Source organism: Phascolarctos cinereus, unplaced genomic scaffold (genome assembly GCF_003287225.1).
Source record: "Phascolarctos cinereus isolate Bilbo 61053 unplaced genomic scaffold, phaCin_HiC Scaffold_5;HRSCAF=322, whole genome shotgun sequence".
Classification (NCBI taxonomy): Eukaryota; Metazoa; Chordata; class Mammalia; order Diprotodontia; family Phascolarctidae; genus Phascolarctos; species Phascolarctos cinereus.
This window is the reverse complement of record NW_027555958.1, coordinates 137,592,557-137,612,291: the sequence shown is the minus strand read 5'-3', so window position 1 is coordinate 137,612,291 and position 19,735 is coordinate 137,592,557. Positions and strand designations below refer to the sequence as shown.

The 19,735-nt window shown below is 35.9% G+C and overlaps 1 protein-coding gene across 4 annotated transcripts in view; it reads right to left on the bottom strand.

Moving 5' to 3' along the window:
• The window catches only part of TBC1D32 (TBC1 domain family member 32), a 237,185-nt gene that overhangs the window by 68,778 nt on the left and 148,672 nt on the right, over positions 1-19,735 (bottom strand). For 3 of the 4 annotated variants that reach the window (XR_013486958.1, XM_020986958.2, XM_078155176.1), the window contains one exon: positions 10,364-10,447. The exons of the other annotated variant lie outside the window; for it this stretch is intronic. Coding sequence is in view for 2 of the 3 variants with exons in the window: in XM_020986958.2 (XP_020842617.1) it covers positions 10,364-10,447 (84 nt within the window). In the remaining variant the exon portion in view is untranslated. The remainder of the gene's footprint in view (positions 1-10,363; positions 10,448-19,735) is intronic. 4 annotated transcript variants of the gene reach the window in all.

Here is a 19,735-nt window from a genome sequence, read left to right as displayed (position 1 = left end):
TACTGAGGATTTTTTCCTACTGTCTAAAGGATTTCTTATGATGAGAATAAAGGAATGGAAAAATATGGCTATTATCACATGTAAACACCCCCCTCCCATCAAGTATTTGTGCCAGTCATATCATAAGAACAATAAGGACAAAAGCCCAGGTTGAGACTATTCTGCTTTAATGTGTACCAATCAGTTTGACTGAAAATATCTCAGTATGGAAAAACACCACGATAATTTGATAAAATGTTACCTGTGCAGCTAAAATTGTCATTGAAATATTCTACTGGGAACCATAGGCACAGTTTTATTTTGTCATTAAAATTTTTTCTTTCATGTTGATATGTGGTTAGATTCATACAAGTGACTCCCCAAGCTGTATTTTTATAGTATAATGGAAATTGGAAAAAAATATTCAAAAGCACACTCATAATTGATATCTGAAAGGGCAATTGAATGTAATTCATAAGATGCTCAATGTATTTGAAGTTAAAATGTTGTTTGTCAATCAATCAAGCAACAAAGATTTAGTAAGTAGCTTCTGTGTGCTAGGCTCCGTTCTTGGCACCGAGGATACAAATACAAAAAATATTAAACAGTCTTTACTCTTAAGGTGTTTACCGGTGAAACCAAATTAATTCTAATCATCACTTCTAATAGTCATGTTAAGTCCTTTAAAATTAAAAAATGACCTCTTTGAAGCATTCAAATTTGACTACCCTATCTCCATTGTGAAACTGTCTTCTCTCCTGGATTTCATAATATTCCACTGTCATGGCTCTACTTCAATGACTATTCTTTCTATGCTCTTATTATTCCTTATAATTATTCCTTCCACCCTCTATATGTGGCCATTGTCCAATATTAATCTTTAACATTGTGATCTTCCACTCTTCACTCTCTCCCTTGTAGATCACATCTGCTTTTTTTTTTTACTTCAACTGTGCAACCATGTGCAGGTCATTTAACTTATCTTAGCCTCTGTTTCCTCATCTATAAAATAAAAATAACAACTATAACATTTACCTTAAGAGTTGTGGTAAGGATAACATGAGCTGATGTATGTAAATTACTTTGAAAACTTTAAGAAGTGCAGTATCAGTGTCAGTGTATCATTCTCATCATCATCATCAACAGTCACCTCTATTAGGCTCTCTCCTGAGTCCCCTGGCTCTGATAGCTGACCTTTTACCTTTTTCTAGCCCAGAAACAAAAGTCCATGCCACTTTATGGCCATCTCTGTACTATACTGCTTTAGCACTCACCCACCCTGTTCCAGTTCCCCTATCTTCATTAGAAAGTATGCTACTTCAGGGCAAAACTTGCCTTGCTTGCTTATATTTGAATGCCAGCACTCATCATAGTACCTGGCTTGTAGTAAATGCTTAACAGATATATTCTCCATCTCTCTAAAGTTTGCATGTCTAGACTTGATTTCTACTATTGATTTTAATATCATACCTCTTGTGAAATTTCTCCTATTATGCACATGAGTATTCTACTGTCACTTTCAATGCAACATGTGTAAAATAAAATAAAATTTCTCTCTCAAAAAACCAGCATTACCTCTGGCTTCTATAGTTCTATTAATGTTCTTCCAATAATCTTGATTCCATCCTCATTTTCTATTCCTACCAAAATTCTCCCAGTCAAACCTTAAATTTATCCTTGATTATTCTACCCTCATTTCTAACACCACCATAAACATTATCCAAATACCATTAATTTTGCCTTTGTAATATATTTCTCATATATCTCTGGCTACTACTAATCTAGGTAACCATCATTTTAAGACTAAGTGAATGCCACAGTCTCCTTAATGTTCTCCTTTCCTCTAGTCTTTATTCTTTCCAACCTAATGTCAGAAATTTTTCTTAAAACACATGAGCTCTTTTCTGCATTAAATTTTGTGCCTTCTAACTGGCATCCTATCTGATCGTTCAGACAGTTTGGCCCCCATCTACTGGTTCCTATCACCAGCCTCCATCCACAACCAACTATCAGGTCAAGCCCTGTCAGGCTCTACTCCTGCCTTCCTCCTTAACTGAATACAGTTTCTTGTTAGAGGTTTTTTAAATCTCCTATCTTGGGACAAAAAAGCCATCCTTGGACAACTGTGCCCTGAGGCAAAGATCCTCTAATTCTTTCCTTAGAGATTATATAATTATAAATATATGTATTTAGCACTGTGCCAAGATGAGGGAGTTTAGGGGGGAATAGGGAAGGAAAGAAAAGATGCAGCATAAGACATGGCTCCATAACTTCAAAAAGCTTAAAATCTTGTAGGACTACCAACGTAACTCACCTGGAATGACAGATATAAGGGAATATAATAAAACACTTAATTATTTTGTATAGACTGTATGTAAGCTAGAAGTTCAAAAGAAAGGAAGATGAAAGAGAGGACAGAATGGCCAAGAAGACTACACAGAAAAGCATATGGATAACAAAAGAAAAGTAATCATAACTGAGAAGAAATGACATAAGTGAAGAGCAGGCAGGTAGGGATAAGCAAGGCATACTGACTCCAACTCCAACCCCAGCAGAATATAAATTCCTGAAGGGCCCTGAATTTTATTTTTATTACTGTATCCCTAGTACTGAGCAAAGTGCATTGTATATGGTAGGTACTTACATATTCCATAGTTATCTCCAACCCTATGATTCTATGTCCACCAAGTGGGAACCATTTCCCCTCCAAATATCTCTATTTCTATTGACAATACTAACTTCCTTCTAGTTACACAGATTCATAACCTTCACTCTTCCCTCTCTATAAAATACCATATCTAATCAGCTGCTGAGTTGGTCTTATCTCCATATATCTTGTATCTGTCTTCTTTGTCTCTCTAACATTCTGTGATGAAGAGCTAAACTGTGTGAATGCAATTCTTTTCATAATATTTTGTATCTACTTACTTGTACACATACTTTTGGTCAACTGGGTTACTCAGTGGATAGAGTACCAGGCCTGGAGTCAGGAAGATATCTTCCTGAGTTTAAATCTGCCCTCAGACACTTACTAGCTGTGTGATCCTGGGCAAATCATTTATTCCTGTTTGTCTCAGTTTCCTCATCTGTAAAATGAGCTGGAGAAGGAAATAGCAAAAACCACTCTAATATCTTTGCCAAGAAAACTCCAAAAGGGATCATGAAGAGTCAGACACAACTGAAAAACTACTCAACAATAATATACATACTGTACCTTGACTCCATTCTCTTACTCCGACTCTCAGTAGATTGAAACCTTGTGGCAGAGATAGTTTTGTTTGTCTTTATTTCCCCAGCTCCTAACCTAATACCTTGCCCTCCACCCTACTCCACTCTTCATTTTTTTTAACTAGACCTATGATTTCTTAGTGAGGAATTCCCTCTATTCATGCAGGCCAGAATCTGTTCTACAGTTTGTAGCACTAAAAAATTGCCTGGAGCACTGAGAGGTTAAATGCCTTGCCCAGGGTCATATAGTCACTGTGTACCAGGTTAAATACTTTGCATAGTCTCTCCTCCGAATTTGAGTCTTTCACACTAATTGACTATTGAACATTTCAAACTGGTTCTTCTTGGAGGCATCTCAAGATCAACATGCCCCAAACTAACAATCTTCCCTGTCCTCAACCCCCAAACCCACCCCTCTTCTAAATTTCTCTATTCTTATCAAGGCACCACTATCTTTACAATCTCCTAGATTTATAATCTTAGTATTATCCTTGACTACTCATTCTCCCTCACCACAAATATCCAGTTACTTGCCCAATCTTGCTGTTTTTACCTTCACATGTCTCACATCTGAAGCCTTTTCTCCACTCACTCAGCTACTACCTTAGTTCAGGCCTTTACCATGGCTCAACTAGATTATTTCAACAGCATCCAGTTGGTCTCTGCCTCAAGTGTCTCACCACTCCATCCAATACACTACACAGCCAAAGGAATTTTCCTTAGGTGTAGATATGACCATGTTACCCTCCTGCAACTCAATTAGCTCCAGTCGCTACCTATAGTCTCTAAGTTATAATATAAACTCTGCAGTTTAGATTTTTAAATTCTATACAACCTGGGCCTCACTTATCTTTCTGGCCTCACTGAACACTAATCCCGTTGTTGCCCCTCTATAGTCTAGTCAAACTGGTCTTCCCTCTCTTTCACACATGACAGTCCATTTTTTTCTCTGTGTCTTTGCACTGGCTCTTCCATGTGCTTGGGAGTGCACTCCCTCCTTCCTCCTTCCTCAAAGGATCCCTCTATTCCCTTAAAATACAATCAAATAAACAATTAGGACAGAGCCAAGATGGCAGAGAAAAGGCAGCAACTTGCCTGAGCTCTCCCCAAAACCCCTCTGATCACCTTTAAATAATGCCATAAAACAACTCCTAAAGAGACAGAACCCACAAAAGGATGGGGTAAAATAATTTTCCAGCCAAAGACAACTTAGGAGGTCAAGGGGAAAGGTCTGTCGCACCTGGGTAAGGGTAGAGCACAGTACAGCACATGCCAGGTCAGTGCAGAATGGGCCCCAGCAAACCAGTAACAGGCCTTGGGAGTTAGTGAATCAGCAGTGGCAACAGTTGTTTCTGGAGCTCTCAGCCCACAGACAGTAAGAGGGTTCAGTAACTTATCACAAGGAGATTACAGGAGTCTCTTTGCTGGCTCTGGGGACAAGACTCTGTTGCTTTGCCCATAGTCAGATCTGGGTCGGACTAAACCAGGTTGAGGGTAAGTTGAGAGTAAGCCTCAAACCTGTTGGTGAATTAGGTGGATATCTACCTCAAGCACGTAAAGACTTTCACAGCTAGAATGGGTGGATGAGAACAATTTGTTCCAATGGTCATGAAGTCAGATGGAGGAGGCTCTGTGGAGTGCTTAGAGCTTGGTCAGGCATTGAAGATGCCAAGGTCATCCACTGCAACCTAGGTCATCACCAGTCATCTTGACTTTTGTCCTGTCACTGGACTTCAATGACTCAGGAAAAGAGAGTGACGATGATGACTTTGTGCAACTCTGCCTCACTGAAATCCAATTTACACACAAATCAATCATCTATGATGATCTTCAAAAACAAAAGCAAACATCTATTACAGATATATACATATACTCCATACTCAGTAACTATTTCCTAAAGGAATTTTTAAAACTAATACTTTTTATTTATATTTAAAGTAAAGTCAGACAGCAAATGGAAGTTTTCATTTTTCCACTTTTCCACTCTCTGAAGACACTATGAAAGGTATAGCAAAATAAAGCTCTAAAAAGTTCTAAAAGTGTCAACTCAAAATGCCATATGTTCTATATATCATGTCTATTTACCCAAGTTTAATTCAAGCAGAATTTGTACAAAAATCAAAGAATATTATTTAGAAAGAAAAAGCATTTAACCTATAAATAGCTGAAGGGCAAAAAAATAGTTGAAAGAATATATTTACTACGTGGTAAAATCATTCATTTCAGTCTGTTCTATTTTTAGTTCAATATACTAAGGCATATATAACAAAAAAAAATTTTGTATTGTCTGGCACTTGGTTAATGGTGTGGAAAAATAAATTTTTGGAAGAGTAACAAATTTCTCCACTGGAGGACAAACCCATAGTTGAAGAAGCAGGAACTACATTGATATTTATCAACTTTTCTAAATTGTTGCCTGTATTTGTTGAAAGGTAAGAAAACTTTCACTTTAATCAAGAAGTCAGTGAGCCAAAACACTCCCTTTGTGCCTTCATTTTTAGTATATTTAGGTAGACATAAACCAGATTAAAAAGTGGGGAGGGGGAAAGAAACTATCAGTTGGGGAAAACAGAAAAGGCCTCATGTGGAAGGAGGTGCTTAAGATAAGCCATGAAGAAAACTAAGTATTCTGAGATGAAGCAGAGAAGGAAGTAAATTCCAGACACGGTGAACAGTAAGTGAAAAGTCATGGAAGTCAGAGATGGAATGTTATCATACAAGAACCAAAAAAGAGGCCAGATTGGCTGGACTCCAGTGTCTATGAAAGGGAATAATGTATAATAAGTTGTAAAAGGATTTAAATGCCCTATAGAACTGTTATATTTTTATTTTAAAGGCAGTAGGGAGTCACTAGAGTTTACTGAGTAGGAGAGTGACATGGTGCTTTGCATATATTAGGAAGATCAGTTTGGCAGCTATGTGAAGGATAGAATACAGAAATGAGAGACCCGATTCAGGAAGACAAACTAGGATACAACTACAATGTCCCAGGCAAAAACTGATGAAGGCCTGAACTAGAGTAGAGGCTGTATGATAGCAGTGTAGAGGACTGACTTGAGAGATGTTGTGGACATAGATACGAGAAGACTTGGAAAGTCAGCAGATATATTGGGATAAGAAAGAAAAGCTAAGGATGACTCTAAGGTTGTAAATCTGGGTGACTGAAAGACTGGAATCCTTGGTACCCTTCACAGAAATATACTAGTTCAGAGATGTGGTGAATTAGGTATAGGGGAGTAGGGAGGGAGATTAGTTCAGTTTCAGATGTGCTGAATTTGAAACACTGCCAGGGCATTCCAATAGAAATGTCCAGTAGGCAGTTGGTAATGAATGACTACAGCTCAGGAAGAGAAAAAAAATCACTTATTTGGCTCTTGATATTACACTCTGTATTGGTATTTACATTTTTATTCATACATTTAGTCTCCCCAACTAGACTGCAAACTCCTTGAGGTTAGGAACCATACTCCCCTATATTCTCAGATTCAGTGTTCTGAACCAATTAGTTACTAAATAAGTACATATTCATGATGATGACAATCACATTTGTTGAATGCTCAAATAATGGTACATATATGTATTGACAGAAGGTAACTGGTGGTATGTAGTAAATATGGCAGAGAATTAGTTTCTGTGCTCAATAAACTTATACTTTAATATTCTGAAGGAGGGATAATTCTCAGCTACCTGTTATATTTTAAATATTTGGTTAACAAGAATTTTGAGATGAAAGATAATTTTCTAAAAGAGCTATTTAATGTATTATTTTTTAAGTGGCAATTATAATATGTGGAGAGAATAAAACTATCCATCTCCCTGTCAAGGTAGCCCAGTATACCAGAATATTAGCTTCAGTTAAGATCTGTGTAGACACCTATAAGGAACTATAAATTGCAAATGTGTTAAACTTTATCTGTTCTTTCTTCTCTCTTAAGGGGATAAAGTCTAGCTAAATTAATTTTTTTCACATTTGAAAATTTTATAATAGATTGAAATCCTGAGGGAATCAACAACAGATGGATGATTGTTATTCTAATTTCAGCTACCTGAGGGTTTAGAAAGTTGTCATTTTTAAAAAGATGATCAATTTCTCATTTTAGGAAACTTGGAAAACATTGAATCTACCTAATCAGGCTTTCTTTTGAAACACCTTTCATATTAAAAATAACACTTTTTTGTTTATTTGCAGTAAATAGTAATTTATAATAGCAAAATGCTGTCCCTTGGGCAAAAAAAAAAAAAGGAGGGATAAATCATAAAGATATGTAAAGCCTTGGGCTAACAGTAATAATACCATCAACTTTAATATATCACCAAATTAAATATTAAAGAATCAATCAACAGAAGGGCATTTTATTTTTCCTATAATCTCAATTGTAGTTAATCAGTTATAGCCTTTAAGGAATTTTAATTCACATTCATTCTAAATACATGCCCAGAGAACAAGCTGAAAAGCTAACATCTGAGCTATCATTTGGCGTGATTTGGAAATGATGCAGGAGGGCAGAAAACACATGAATGTTCACTGAGTAATCCATCTTGTTCAGTATTTAGAAAACTTCCATCTTGCAACATTAATTGTTTGCTACATCCAAAAAAATTCAATGATATGTCAAAAGAGAGAAATTCTCATTAGTCAACATTAGTAGAAAATATGACTTCTACTGGGTATAGTTCACAACTCATCCATGTCTATGACATCCTCCCTTGAATCTTCCAAAAAGCATCTATTCAATGCATATATGTTTGACATTTTGCGTATACCAGTGTTACCGGAATTCTGTGGGAAAATTAATTTTTACTAGAATAGTCAGGGAAAGCTTCATGAAAGTAAATTTTTTTTCATGAAAGTAAATTTTGTCTTGGCTTTTAAGATGGGGTTTAATTTCAATAGGTGGAGATAAAAAGACGGGGATAATGGGTATTGCATAAACAGTACTAATGAACTAAGCATGCAATTTTAAAAATGTATAAGTCTAGTAAATTAATAAAAAATATTTTTTTTAAATTGAAAGTGAAAAAACTAAAAATTTAAAAGTAGATAATAAGTAAAACAAAGGGTTGTGAAGAGTAATAAACACTGCAAAATATTAACTAAGATAAAAAAATGAAGAAGGAAAAATAAATTGTTAAAATCTAAAATAAAAAAGGAGGAATTCATAATGGAGGGGAAATAAACTTACTAGAAAATATGATATCAGATCCCATGGCAACAAAACAGAAAGCTTTTAAAAAATATTAGTTACTAATATAAAATTAAATGCCAAAATGTGCTCAACAAGAAAGAGAGAACCTAAATAAAATGTTCACAATATAAGAAACTGAGCAGAGAAAAAGTAAAATTTCATGGGAAATTAAAAATGACTGAAAACAATATCAACAACTAGGCTTGATGGATTTACAAGTGATTTTTATCAAATAAAAGAACAAATAATTTTATGAGGTAGCTTTTAAAATTAAGAGAATGGAAACAAACTCCACTATGTCTGGAATGGTGTCTTTATTCACTAAGAGTAGTTAAGAAACTGGGGCAGCAATTTGGCAGAAAGCAGGTTTAGAACAGAATCCACTACCAGAAAAATTCAAAACATCAAAATATCAAAAGTGACCCCCTAAAAATAAAGCAGAGAATGTAAATACAAATATATGTGTGTGTGTGTGTGTGTGTGTGTATATATATATATATGTATATATATATACACATATGTATGTATTACTTTGTAATCAGCTGTGAGAAAGAGGAAATTATAAAAAATACACATCTGATTAATTATTTTTAGAATGCAGACATAAAAAATATAAATAGAATAAGAAAAAATATAGGGATGAGTTAAACATTTTTGCATTAAAAACTGATATGTGACATGCAAATTGATTCGAAATGTTAAACTTAAACCCATTTCCTAACAGATAAGCAGATAAATGATACAAATAATTTTTTAAAAATTAAAACTATTAATAGCCATTTGAAAAATCAGAAAAAGGCAGCTAATTGGCAGAATGGATAGAGTGCTAGACTTTGAGTCAGGAAGACTTCAATTAAAATCCAGACTCAGATACTCAGACCCTAAGCAAGTCACTTAATCTCTGTTTGCTTCAGTTTCCGGATCTGTAAAATGCAGATAATAAGAGCCCCTACTTTTGACGGTTGTTGTAAAGATAAAATGAGATAACATTTGCAAAGTGTCTTGTAAACATTAAAGTGCTACATAAATGCTAGCTAATATTACTCTTACTATTTGACTGCAGTCAAAAAAGACGTAAACTAAAATCTAACCTCAGGCACATATACCACCTGTATGATCCTGAGCAAGTCATTTAATCTGTGTTAGTTTCTTCAACTGCAAAATGGGAATTAAAAATAGCACTTATTTCCCAGAGCTTTTGTAAGGACCAAATAAGATAATATTTGTAAGGCACTTAGCTGATTCTCTTCTCTTCTCTGTACAAAGTGAAACAGCACAGAGATTATTACCTCAAACCTATAAAACTAAGAGATAATGTTCAAAGAGGGGGCAAAAAAACCAAGAATGGGTTGAAGATTATTAAAGAACCCCTTACATTTTTATATAACCTCCCTGCTTTCTTTTCAACTTCTTCAGAATCTTTAATATCTATCAAAAAATAAGCAAAAAATAAAAGTAAAGGAAAAAAATAAAATTTAAAAAGCAGTTTATTTTGCTACTGGTTAGATATGTTGGTATGATTTTTAGTGAAGAAGGATATTTTAAAAATCCAGCTAAAGTAAAGTTCTAAAATTCAACTTGCAATATCATGTCTAAGGGGAAGCATGGTACTAGAGAGTGGGCTGACTGCAGAGTCAGGACAATGTTGGTTCATGTCCTGCCTGACACATATTGACTGTATGGCTGGCCAACTCATTTAACCTCTCAGTGCCTCCAGCAATTTCTAAGACTAATCTGTAATACAGTTGTGAGTCTGCTGGCTATAGTTTACTCACTGGGAGCTCCTTACATCAATAAATGCACAGGTCCAGCCTACCATTGATGTTTGTAGCTCCTATGTTTGTTACTTCTGCAACATATGACCTGCATCCCCTCACTTCACACTTTTCTAAAAATTCAAAAATATTACTGTTCTTGTTAAATTGTACACATAAATGTTTACATTATGAAAACAGAGTTTGAATGTGTACCTTTATATTCAACAGCAGGAAAATAGCAGTCAAATGGGTTTTCAGTGAGATCCAACACAAACTTTTCAAGCAATTCTGCCAAAACTATAATAAACAAGAAAACCATTAGAATGTTAGAATCGTGAATGAAGCATGGTAATGCATCTATAAATTACAAACATAGGCAACAAAAGTAATTTGAACTGTTCTAGAGTTAGAATGTGAGAGGTAGAAATTAAAAACACACTGTTTTAGAATGCATAACAACATTTCAGATTTAAATTAAATTTTAATAGCTTTACTGAGAATCCATTCAATGTAAAACTTTTGAAAAGCAATCATCTACTATCTTTGGATTCTCTAAGGATTGCTGAGAATTTGAATTCTGAGTAACTTAAATTGTTTCAATGTAAGAAAATTAACATTAATTAGGTAATAACAACATCAAATTTATTTGCACATTTAAGAATAAAAAAAATTTCCTTTAAGGGTAGGCTAGAATAAATGTAGTCTCAGAATTTTTATATACTGCATATATTTCCTAAGTATAAAAACAGAGGCTAGCTATGTCTGTTCAGGGTAACCATACTGAATGAGAATCAAAGGACATCTTGTTTTTTGCTATTGGTCACCCTACATAAACACTGTCACTATCTCTGCATACATAAGTATAGTACTTGCCATCCAGATTAAAAAACAAAACAAACACAGAAAGGCAATATGATATGGTGAAAAGATCTAGGTTGGCTTAACAGCTCTGCTATTAATGACCTCAGTGATAAAATCACCCTAGGTTTCATTTTTCTCATTTGTAAAATGGTAGAAAAGAATGAAACTTAGGAGACAGAGGGATGGCAGATTTGGGTTGTTTTTTAATCATTACATGATTAAGTCTCTTCCAACTCTCAATCCTATGATCCTATTTATAATGTATCTAGTTGTTAGGGATCTGTAAGGATGTAGAGGGCCACAGACGGTTCATGAGATTTCACTGAAGGGCTGAGGCCCCTCTCGGGTGTTGGTCCATGAGCAAAGATTGCCTGGTTCAGTGCTCCATTTTTTTATGCATCTCTAACTTGCCTAGTTACTCATTAGTCATTAACAGTGCATTTGTGATTGGTGGTAGGTAAGTGCACGGACTGTGCGTGCACTGTCCTTGAGCACGGCATGGGTTATACATCATTGTAACATGAGGCAGAGTTCTTGTTATTTTACTATATAAATGAGTGCTTTGCTAAAAATAAATGGAGTTGCTGCCATCTTTTCTCACACCTTATCAATGCATGTTCAGAGTGAAAGATCAAGCTGGCCTTGATTCTTTGGGTGACTGGGAAACCCTAGGTCCTAGGTAGGCTCTGTAGCCAAGTGAGAAAGTCGCAACAATCTGGCACCCAACGTGGGGCTGCACTGCTGCCATGAAGCTGCACTGAAGCTGCACTGAAGATACGGAAAGTAAGACAGCTGCATGAAACAGTCAGGACACATCTGGACCAAGAAGACGCAACACCCACATCAAGACACCAAGGTCTGTTGGAGCCAGGCAGCCTCTTAGAAAGAAGTCTCCGAATCATATCCCATTGCAAGACTATGGAGTGGTAAGAGAATTTCTTACCACGGGGCAAAATCTAGGTGAACTCTCAGATAAGGAACAGAATGTTAGAGTAATATATCAAGTGATCAAGGAACAGGGGTGCTTGGTAACTCTTACGAAAATAAGAGAGTTTCTAGATATTATTGATATAACATCTCTATGGCTTCCAAGGGAAGGGAGTTTAGATTTAGAACCATGGAAGATAGTAAGGGAACAATTGACAGAATTTTATAATATCAAAGGCCCGAAATCAGTTCCCCTCGGTACTTTCACTGTATATAAGCTTATAAAAATGGGCTTGCAAGCTGACATACAGGGTGAGAAGACAGAATTCCCTGCCTGTACTCAAACAACTTCTTCGTTGTGCTCACCTAACAATAGCAGAGCAGGCTCTCCTGAGAGAGAGAACAGACCTAAGATTTATAGGTTATATCCTGACTTAGCTGAAGCTTCAAAACCCCCTCCACACTCTCCACACCCTGAGCTGTAAGACAGACTCAAGCAGCACGACGAGAGGTCCCTATACAACTACAGATTGTTTTGCCTTTTATAAAAACCAAAACCTTAAGAAAGATTTTGCCTGGTTTTAGAATACCATGGAAAGAAAAGATAAAATAAAAATGGTATTATTTCATTTGTGTAGGGAATTTCGGATAAGTTTTTTGCTTTTGGATTCTCCCTGTCATTGTGTTCTATGTTTGTCTGATGGTCTGTGATTAATGTCTATAATTTATTTGATCTTTTACTGCCAGGCAGCCAAGGGCTGCAACTGGATTCTGAAATGCTGACAGTGACTTTCTCCCCTTCCCCCTCCCTAATACCAGCTGCATTCCCGGGAGTGGGTGGATGGGGGAGAGAATGGGAGAAAAAGTACTTCATTATTTAGGTTATATAATTTGACAAAAGGCAAGAAAGTTTAAGCATACAGGAATAAGAAAAGTATGGATAGAAAGAATAATATAATCTGTTTGCATGAATAGATGATTTGAGAGTGAAAGATTTGGAAACTTTTGGAGAAAAAATTCTCTTTCTTTTTTGCATTCTAAGGCTCTGGCCAAAGCTTTCGGTATAAGATTGAAAGATTATGTTGAAAAATATTCTCTTCCTTTCTCTGAATTCCAACCCTGGCCAGGTTGGGATGGGGGAGAAAGAGGGACAAGATAAAGAGGACGAGTTTCCTCTTCAGATCAAAAAGAAAAGTTTTTAAGTATTGGAACACAATCTAAAGATAGTTTAAATCATTCACATTAGTAATATGCATTTCAATTTTAAAAATCTAGTCTCATTACAAATTGGTACACTTTTATGTGTTATGTCAAGCAATTTTTAATAATTTAGATGTTATTAAAATGTGAACTAAAAGAAACTGAAAGGTAGTGAGATAACTGTGTAAATCCACCTAAATTATTTTATCAAGTCCAGTTAATCTTGTTCTATGATTTTTTATAACTGTCATTTAGAAAATCAGGTATTTCTGTCTTTACCTATGATTAAAGAACAGCTTAGAGCTAAAACAATTTAACTATCACTCATGAAAATTACCAAATTGTTAACTAAGTTATTTGAAGTTACTGTTTTAAAGTTAAGACCTAGAATTTTTAATTACTTCTGAGAGAAAAGGAGGGGCACAAGGCAATTCCCTTAACTTTGTAAGCTTGCCAAAAGCTCCTACCAGCTGTGTGCCAAGGTCCTGCTCTGAGAAAAGAATTTGTTTATGTTATTGAGTTCCTAAACAATTCATTTAGCTTACTGAAAATTGCAACTTTATATAAATAATTTCTAATAATTGGCTTTCTCACCAAGACAAGTTTAAATGTGGGAAAGAAAGGATGTTAAGTAAAATTTTTATATATATGAGACCTAGTAAATCTTTATTGCTTATTGCACTTCTATGAAAATAATTAACTGTATCTGGCTTTAAGCCATAATCAGTGAAACTTACTGCTTGAGGTAAAAGACTCTTAGAACTATAATTAACTTTGTTTTGAGTTTGAATTTGGGTATGGTTGTCTCATTAAATCAGTATTTCCCATTTTCCCTATTGTGATCCTTTAAGGAGGGATGTTTCTTACCATGTGCCGAAATTTTGTTCATAACACTATTAAACTTGTTAGTCAGAAATATTCCCAGACAAAAATAATTTATTATATGGATGATAAACTTTGCAGTTGTCCTACTACTACCAAACTCTCCTTATTAATGCCCAAGTTTTAACAAGCCTTTCAGTCTCATAGATTTATCATTACCCCTGAAAAAGGTACAAAAAGGTATCACCCTTTGCTTACTTTAGGTATATTCTTCTACAGTCTACAAGTATACCACCAAAATGTTACAAATTAATCAAGATTCCTTGATAAGTTTCATATGACTTTTACAGATATTACTTTTAGCTTGTCTAATAAATCACCACTAATCAATTATTTTAAGGTGAATTTAAACTACTAGGATAACAGATAGCTAAAACTCAATTCATTTCCCCTTAATTTGTGGGCACGATATTTTACATTTACTGAGAGCTGTTATTTCCTCCCACCCACTGTTTGTGCTTTTTCTATCCATAAAACTGACAAAATACAAAACGAAATCTAATGAACTTGTTTGGGTTCCTTAGAATTCACCTGTTTTTATTATTGCAAAGAAGTCAGGAAAATTAGCGATGCTTTATGACTTCCTAGCCTTTGATAGTTATTGATTTAAAAGACTGCTTTTTTACTATTCCATTACAAAAAGCTAAAAATGATATATTACATGGATGACATTTTATGTGCTCATCCCAATCTTGAAGTGTTGGAAGGAATCTTACAAAAAACACAAGATTTGTTGCAAAGTCATGGGCTTCAGATAGCCCCAAAAAAGATTCAAAACATCCACCATATCAATATTTAGGCCATCAAATACTTCAAGAGAAAATAGTTTTACATCCACCAACAACAGACCTACAAAAATTGAAAACACTTAATGATTTTCAGAAACTTATAGGAGATATACAGTGGCTCCGATAACAGATTGGCATTCCAAATTATAAATTGATACCCTTGTATGATTGCCTTAGGGGTAATCCTCAATTAGATTCACCCCGGATTCTGACCCCTGAGGCGAAGAAAACAATGTTGTATATTCAGGAACAAATAATTGGAGCACACACAAACAGGACTGATATGCATGAAAGCGTGGAAGCTTCTATATTTAATATCCCAAATTCTCCAACAGCAGTGATACATCAAAAATAGAACCTTTTAGAATGGGTATATTTACCATCTGAAGTAAAAAACACATTAAGCAATTATATGGCTTTGATAGGGGACTTAACACATAAAATTGACAACAAGTGTTTAACATTATGTGGCACACATCCGAAGTCATATACCTTCCATTTTCTCAACAAATAATTGAAATGGCAATACAAACAATGCCTAACTGGCAAGTGAATATCAATTTGGAACTTGTGTATGGAAAACCCCTTAAATATCATACAATCTTTGAGAATTGGCCTTGGATACAACCCACATACACATCAAGTGAACCTGTACACAGCATTAATGTCTTTACCGACGCAACAAAGATGAACAAGACCTCTATCTGGTGCCCTAAAAGAAAGGAGTTACAGGTGATTAATACCCCTTTTACCTCTACACAACAGAATGAATTATATGCTGTCTATTGTGCCTTTCACAAATATAAGGAGCCAATGAATATCATCACAGATAGTAAATATGTAGAAGGAATCCTAAAACACCTAGAGACTGCAATAATAAAAAATACTGGTAATAACATCTATCAGTTACTTAATGATATGTAACAAAACATACAGAATAGAACCGAAAAATTTTGTTTTGCATGTTAGGTCCCACATACTTGCTCCAGGACCGATTTTTGAGGATAATGATTTTGTTGATAAATCTTTAACAATGAACATGGAAATAGCAAGGAATTGTCATAATAAATCACATTTATCTGCTAGGTCTTTAAGAACTTTGTATGGCATAACAAAATCACAAGCACGTGAAATTGTTAAGCGATGTACTACTTGTGTGCCTTTTCAGCCCCCTTTCCATGTTGATATCCATAACCCCAAGGGACTTACACCTAACGCCTTATGGCAAATGGATGTTACTCATTATTCTCCCTTTGGAAGACAAAGGTATGTTCATATGTCTATTGATACTTATTCAGGCTTTATTTTTGCTACTGCTCAAGCGGATGAGGCTGTTTGCAATGTTATTAATCATTTGCTTCATTGTTTTTCCTTCACTGGCCCACCTCAATGCTTGAAGACTGATAATGGTCCTGCATATATTTCGCAGGGTTTTAAAAAGTTTTGTACTGAGTTCTCTATTCGACATACTACTGGCCTTCCTTATAACCCTTGTGGTCAGGCCATAGTTGAATGCGCCAATCGTACATTAAAGATGGTGCTCCAAAAACAAAAAGGGGAGCTAAGGGATCCCCATGGCATCAATTAAACACTGCACTCTACACTACAAATTACTTAAAATTTGACAGTTGCAACCTCTCTCCTGCAATGAAATATCTGGCAGGAAATGACAACAGTACTAGTGACAACACTAAATCAAACAGATTCCTTTTTCCTAAACACAATATGAAAGTCACATGGAGAGACGTTGATGGTATCTGGCAGGGCCCAGGGCAAGTGCTAACCTGGGGACAAGGGTCTGTTCTTATTTTCACAGGTGATGGAGAACTTTGGGTTAGAATAAAGGATGTCTGCATTATCCATTCAGAAGGGACAAGGCAAGCAGAAGAGAAAACACAGGCCGGCCAGGAATCGAAGGAGCCAAAAGAATAAGAAGGTGGCACTACAAGAACTTTTAACTAAACTGTGCCTCTTGTCATTATCATCGGCAGTGGTACAGAACACAGCAGCAGCAAAGACAGGAAATACAACAAGATGGGCTTTTGTGACAAAACCACCACGGCCAAGACTGGTTACACGGGGAGAGACAATACCTGAGGTTATTTAACAAGGGAATGCATCTGCAGGATTGGGGAAGGAATTTAATTTTACACCTCAAAAGAATGGGTCAATTATAGTAAAGTTTAATTTTACAGGTATAGCTCTGGCACCTTCTATTTGTGTAACAAAAGGTAATGACACTGAGGGTGAAGTTTGTCTTAAATTACAGAACATAACCACTAGATTTGAGGGAAAACAGTTCAATGATACACCGCCATATAAGATACAACATTTCAATGTTACTATGTTGGAAATTTTAGGAAGTAAATATGGGAATAATACACCTACATTGAGACCCTCACGGTACGAACCATGCCCGTGTATATCAATGTGGGATGTGAAGGAAGAATATCCCCAGCGGAGGAGGTGTGTTACCCCAGAGAGACAACGTATCAAGCTGAATGACAGTACCGCTATCCAAGCTTGGCACAATTATACAAAAGATCTTAAACAAAATAAAACTCTGTCGCCATCCTTTGGGGGACATCCCATACCAGCTTGGGTAGCCTCCAGTGGTAAGGCTGAAGATCAGTTATGGGAGGCTTGGGCCTCGTTAGGTTCTATCAAATTGACATCTAAATTACCTGCAGGAGCAGCTGTCTTCAAGGACACAGCCACGGCGCGCACTTGTTTGACTGGTAACCATGCATTTACGTGGGGAAAAGCACGTAACATCAATATTACGAACATGAATTCAGGAGAATATAATGTTACTTGCAATAACTGCAGTGCATCTGAATGTATAGGACCCAAAATTAGAGACCAAATTATTTTCATCATTACATAACAAAAGTTTGCTTTGGTGCCTGTGAAAAGCAAAGATTGGTATGAGTCAGGTTCTGATCATATTTCTGGAATAATAGACCAAAGAAATCAATTAGCAATTGTTCAGAAGAAGAGATGTATTTCATGTGTAGTGTTAGGAATTGTTTCGCTTATAGCTATCATAACTGCTTCTGCATCCTTATCCCAATCTATATCTATCGCGAGAAATGAAATGGTTCAAGTTGATTTTATGAATCAATTAGCTCACAATGTATCCAAGGGTTTTCAAGCACAAAAAAGGATAGACAATGAATTTTACCATATACTTGAGGGAATGAAGGAAACCATTATTGAAATAGGTGAAGAACTGGATATTTTAGAATATAGAATACATTTGAAATGTGATTATAGGTATGAATTTATTTGTCTAACCAATGTTAAATACAATGACTCCCAATGGTATTGGCAAAGAATACATAGACATCTGAATGGGCTGTTTGGGAATTCTACTGTTGCATTGGATACTGATGATTTATATAAAATTGCTGATGATATTGCAAAGGTGGCTGATGAAGATTTGATGCCAGATAAAACTGCCCAACATATACCTGACTGGATAGATAAAATCTGTAACCCTTTTGATAACCTTGGATACTGGCTTATGTCCCTATTGTCTTCTTTGTTGCCATTATGTTTGATATTGCTGGCCATGCTGTCCTTTGGACTGTGTTTGCTCAGGTGCATTGCTAATCAGATAAAGGACCTTGGGACTGAGCTTCATATGCTCCGTCTCCGGCAAAAACAAAAAAGGGAAATTGTTAGGATCTGTAAGGATGTAGAGGGCCACAGACGGTTTGTAAGATGTCACTGAAGGGCTGAGGCCCCTCTCGGGTATTGGTCCATGAGCAAAGATTGCCTGGTTCGGTGCTCCATTTTTTTATGCATCTCTAACTTGCCTAGTTACTCATTAGTCATTAACAGTGCATTTGTGATTGGTGGTAGGTAAGTGCACGGACTGTGCATGCACTGTCCTTGAGCACAGCATGGGTTATACGTCATTGTAACATGAGGCAGAGTTCTTGTTATTTTACTATATAAATGAGTGCTTTGCTAAAAATAAATGGAGTTGCTGCCATCTTTTCTCCGCCTTATCAATGCGTGTTCAGAGTGAAAGATCAAGCTGGCCTTGATTCTTCGGGTGATTGGGAAACCCTAGGTCCTAGGTAGGCTCTGTAGCCAAGTGAGAAAGTCGTGACATCTAGTAAGTACAAAACATTGGGCTGGATTCTAGGACAGATATAAAACTTAGTTCTTTTAACTGTGGCAAACCCCAATGATCTGTTCTGGCCCCCCTTTCTATTCTTTCTCTATATCTCTCACTTCAAGATTAAATTAGTTTATATAGATTTATTACTTTCTATGTGAATGATGCCACAATCTGAATAATTAGCTCTGATCTCTTCTGAGCCCTAGTCCCACTATAACCAATGTCCATTTGGGTATTTCAAAATGGATGTCCCATAATTCATCTCAAATTCAACATGTACAAAATAGAACTTAGTATCTTTCCCCCTAAATCTCTTCCTCTGAATTTCCCTATTTTTAATTTTTTAAAAAATTTTTTGCTTTTTGATGAGGCAATAAGGGTTAAGTGACTTGCCCAGGGTCACAAAGCTAGTAAGTGTCAAGTGTCTGAGGTCAGATTTGAACGCAGGTCCTCCTGACTCCAACACCGGAGTTCTATCTATCACGCCAACTAGCTGCCCCTTGAATTTCTCTGTTTCAATGAAGGACACCATCCTTCCAGCATTCCAAGCTTGTAGTTTCAACATTATGATCAATTCTTCACTGCCTTTTAAACCACATGTCAATCAGTTGTCAAATACTGTTATTTCTACCTCCACAAAAATTTCTTGGCTCCTTCTTACTATTTACATAGTCACTACCTTAAGACTTTCATCAATTCCTCATTTGGATTTCAGTAAATAAGGGCATAAATAGTTCCACTGCAACAATTATCTCCCTACTCCAATCACCTTCTACACTGCTGCCATTTTCCTAA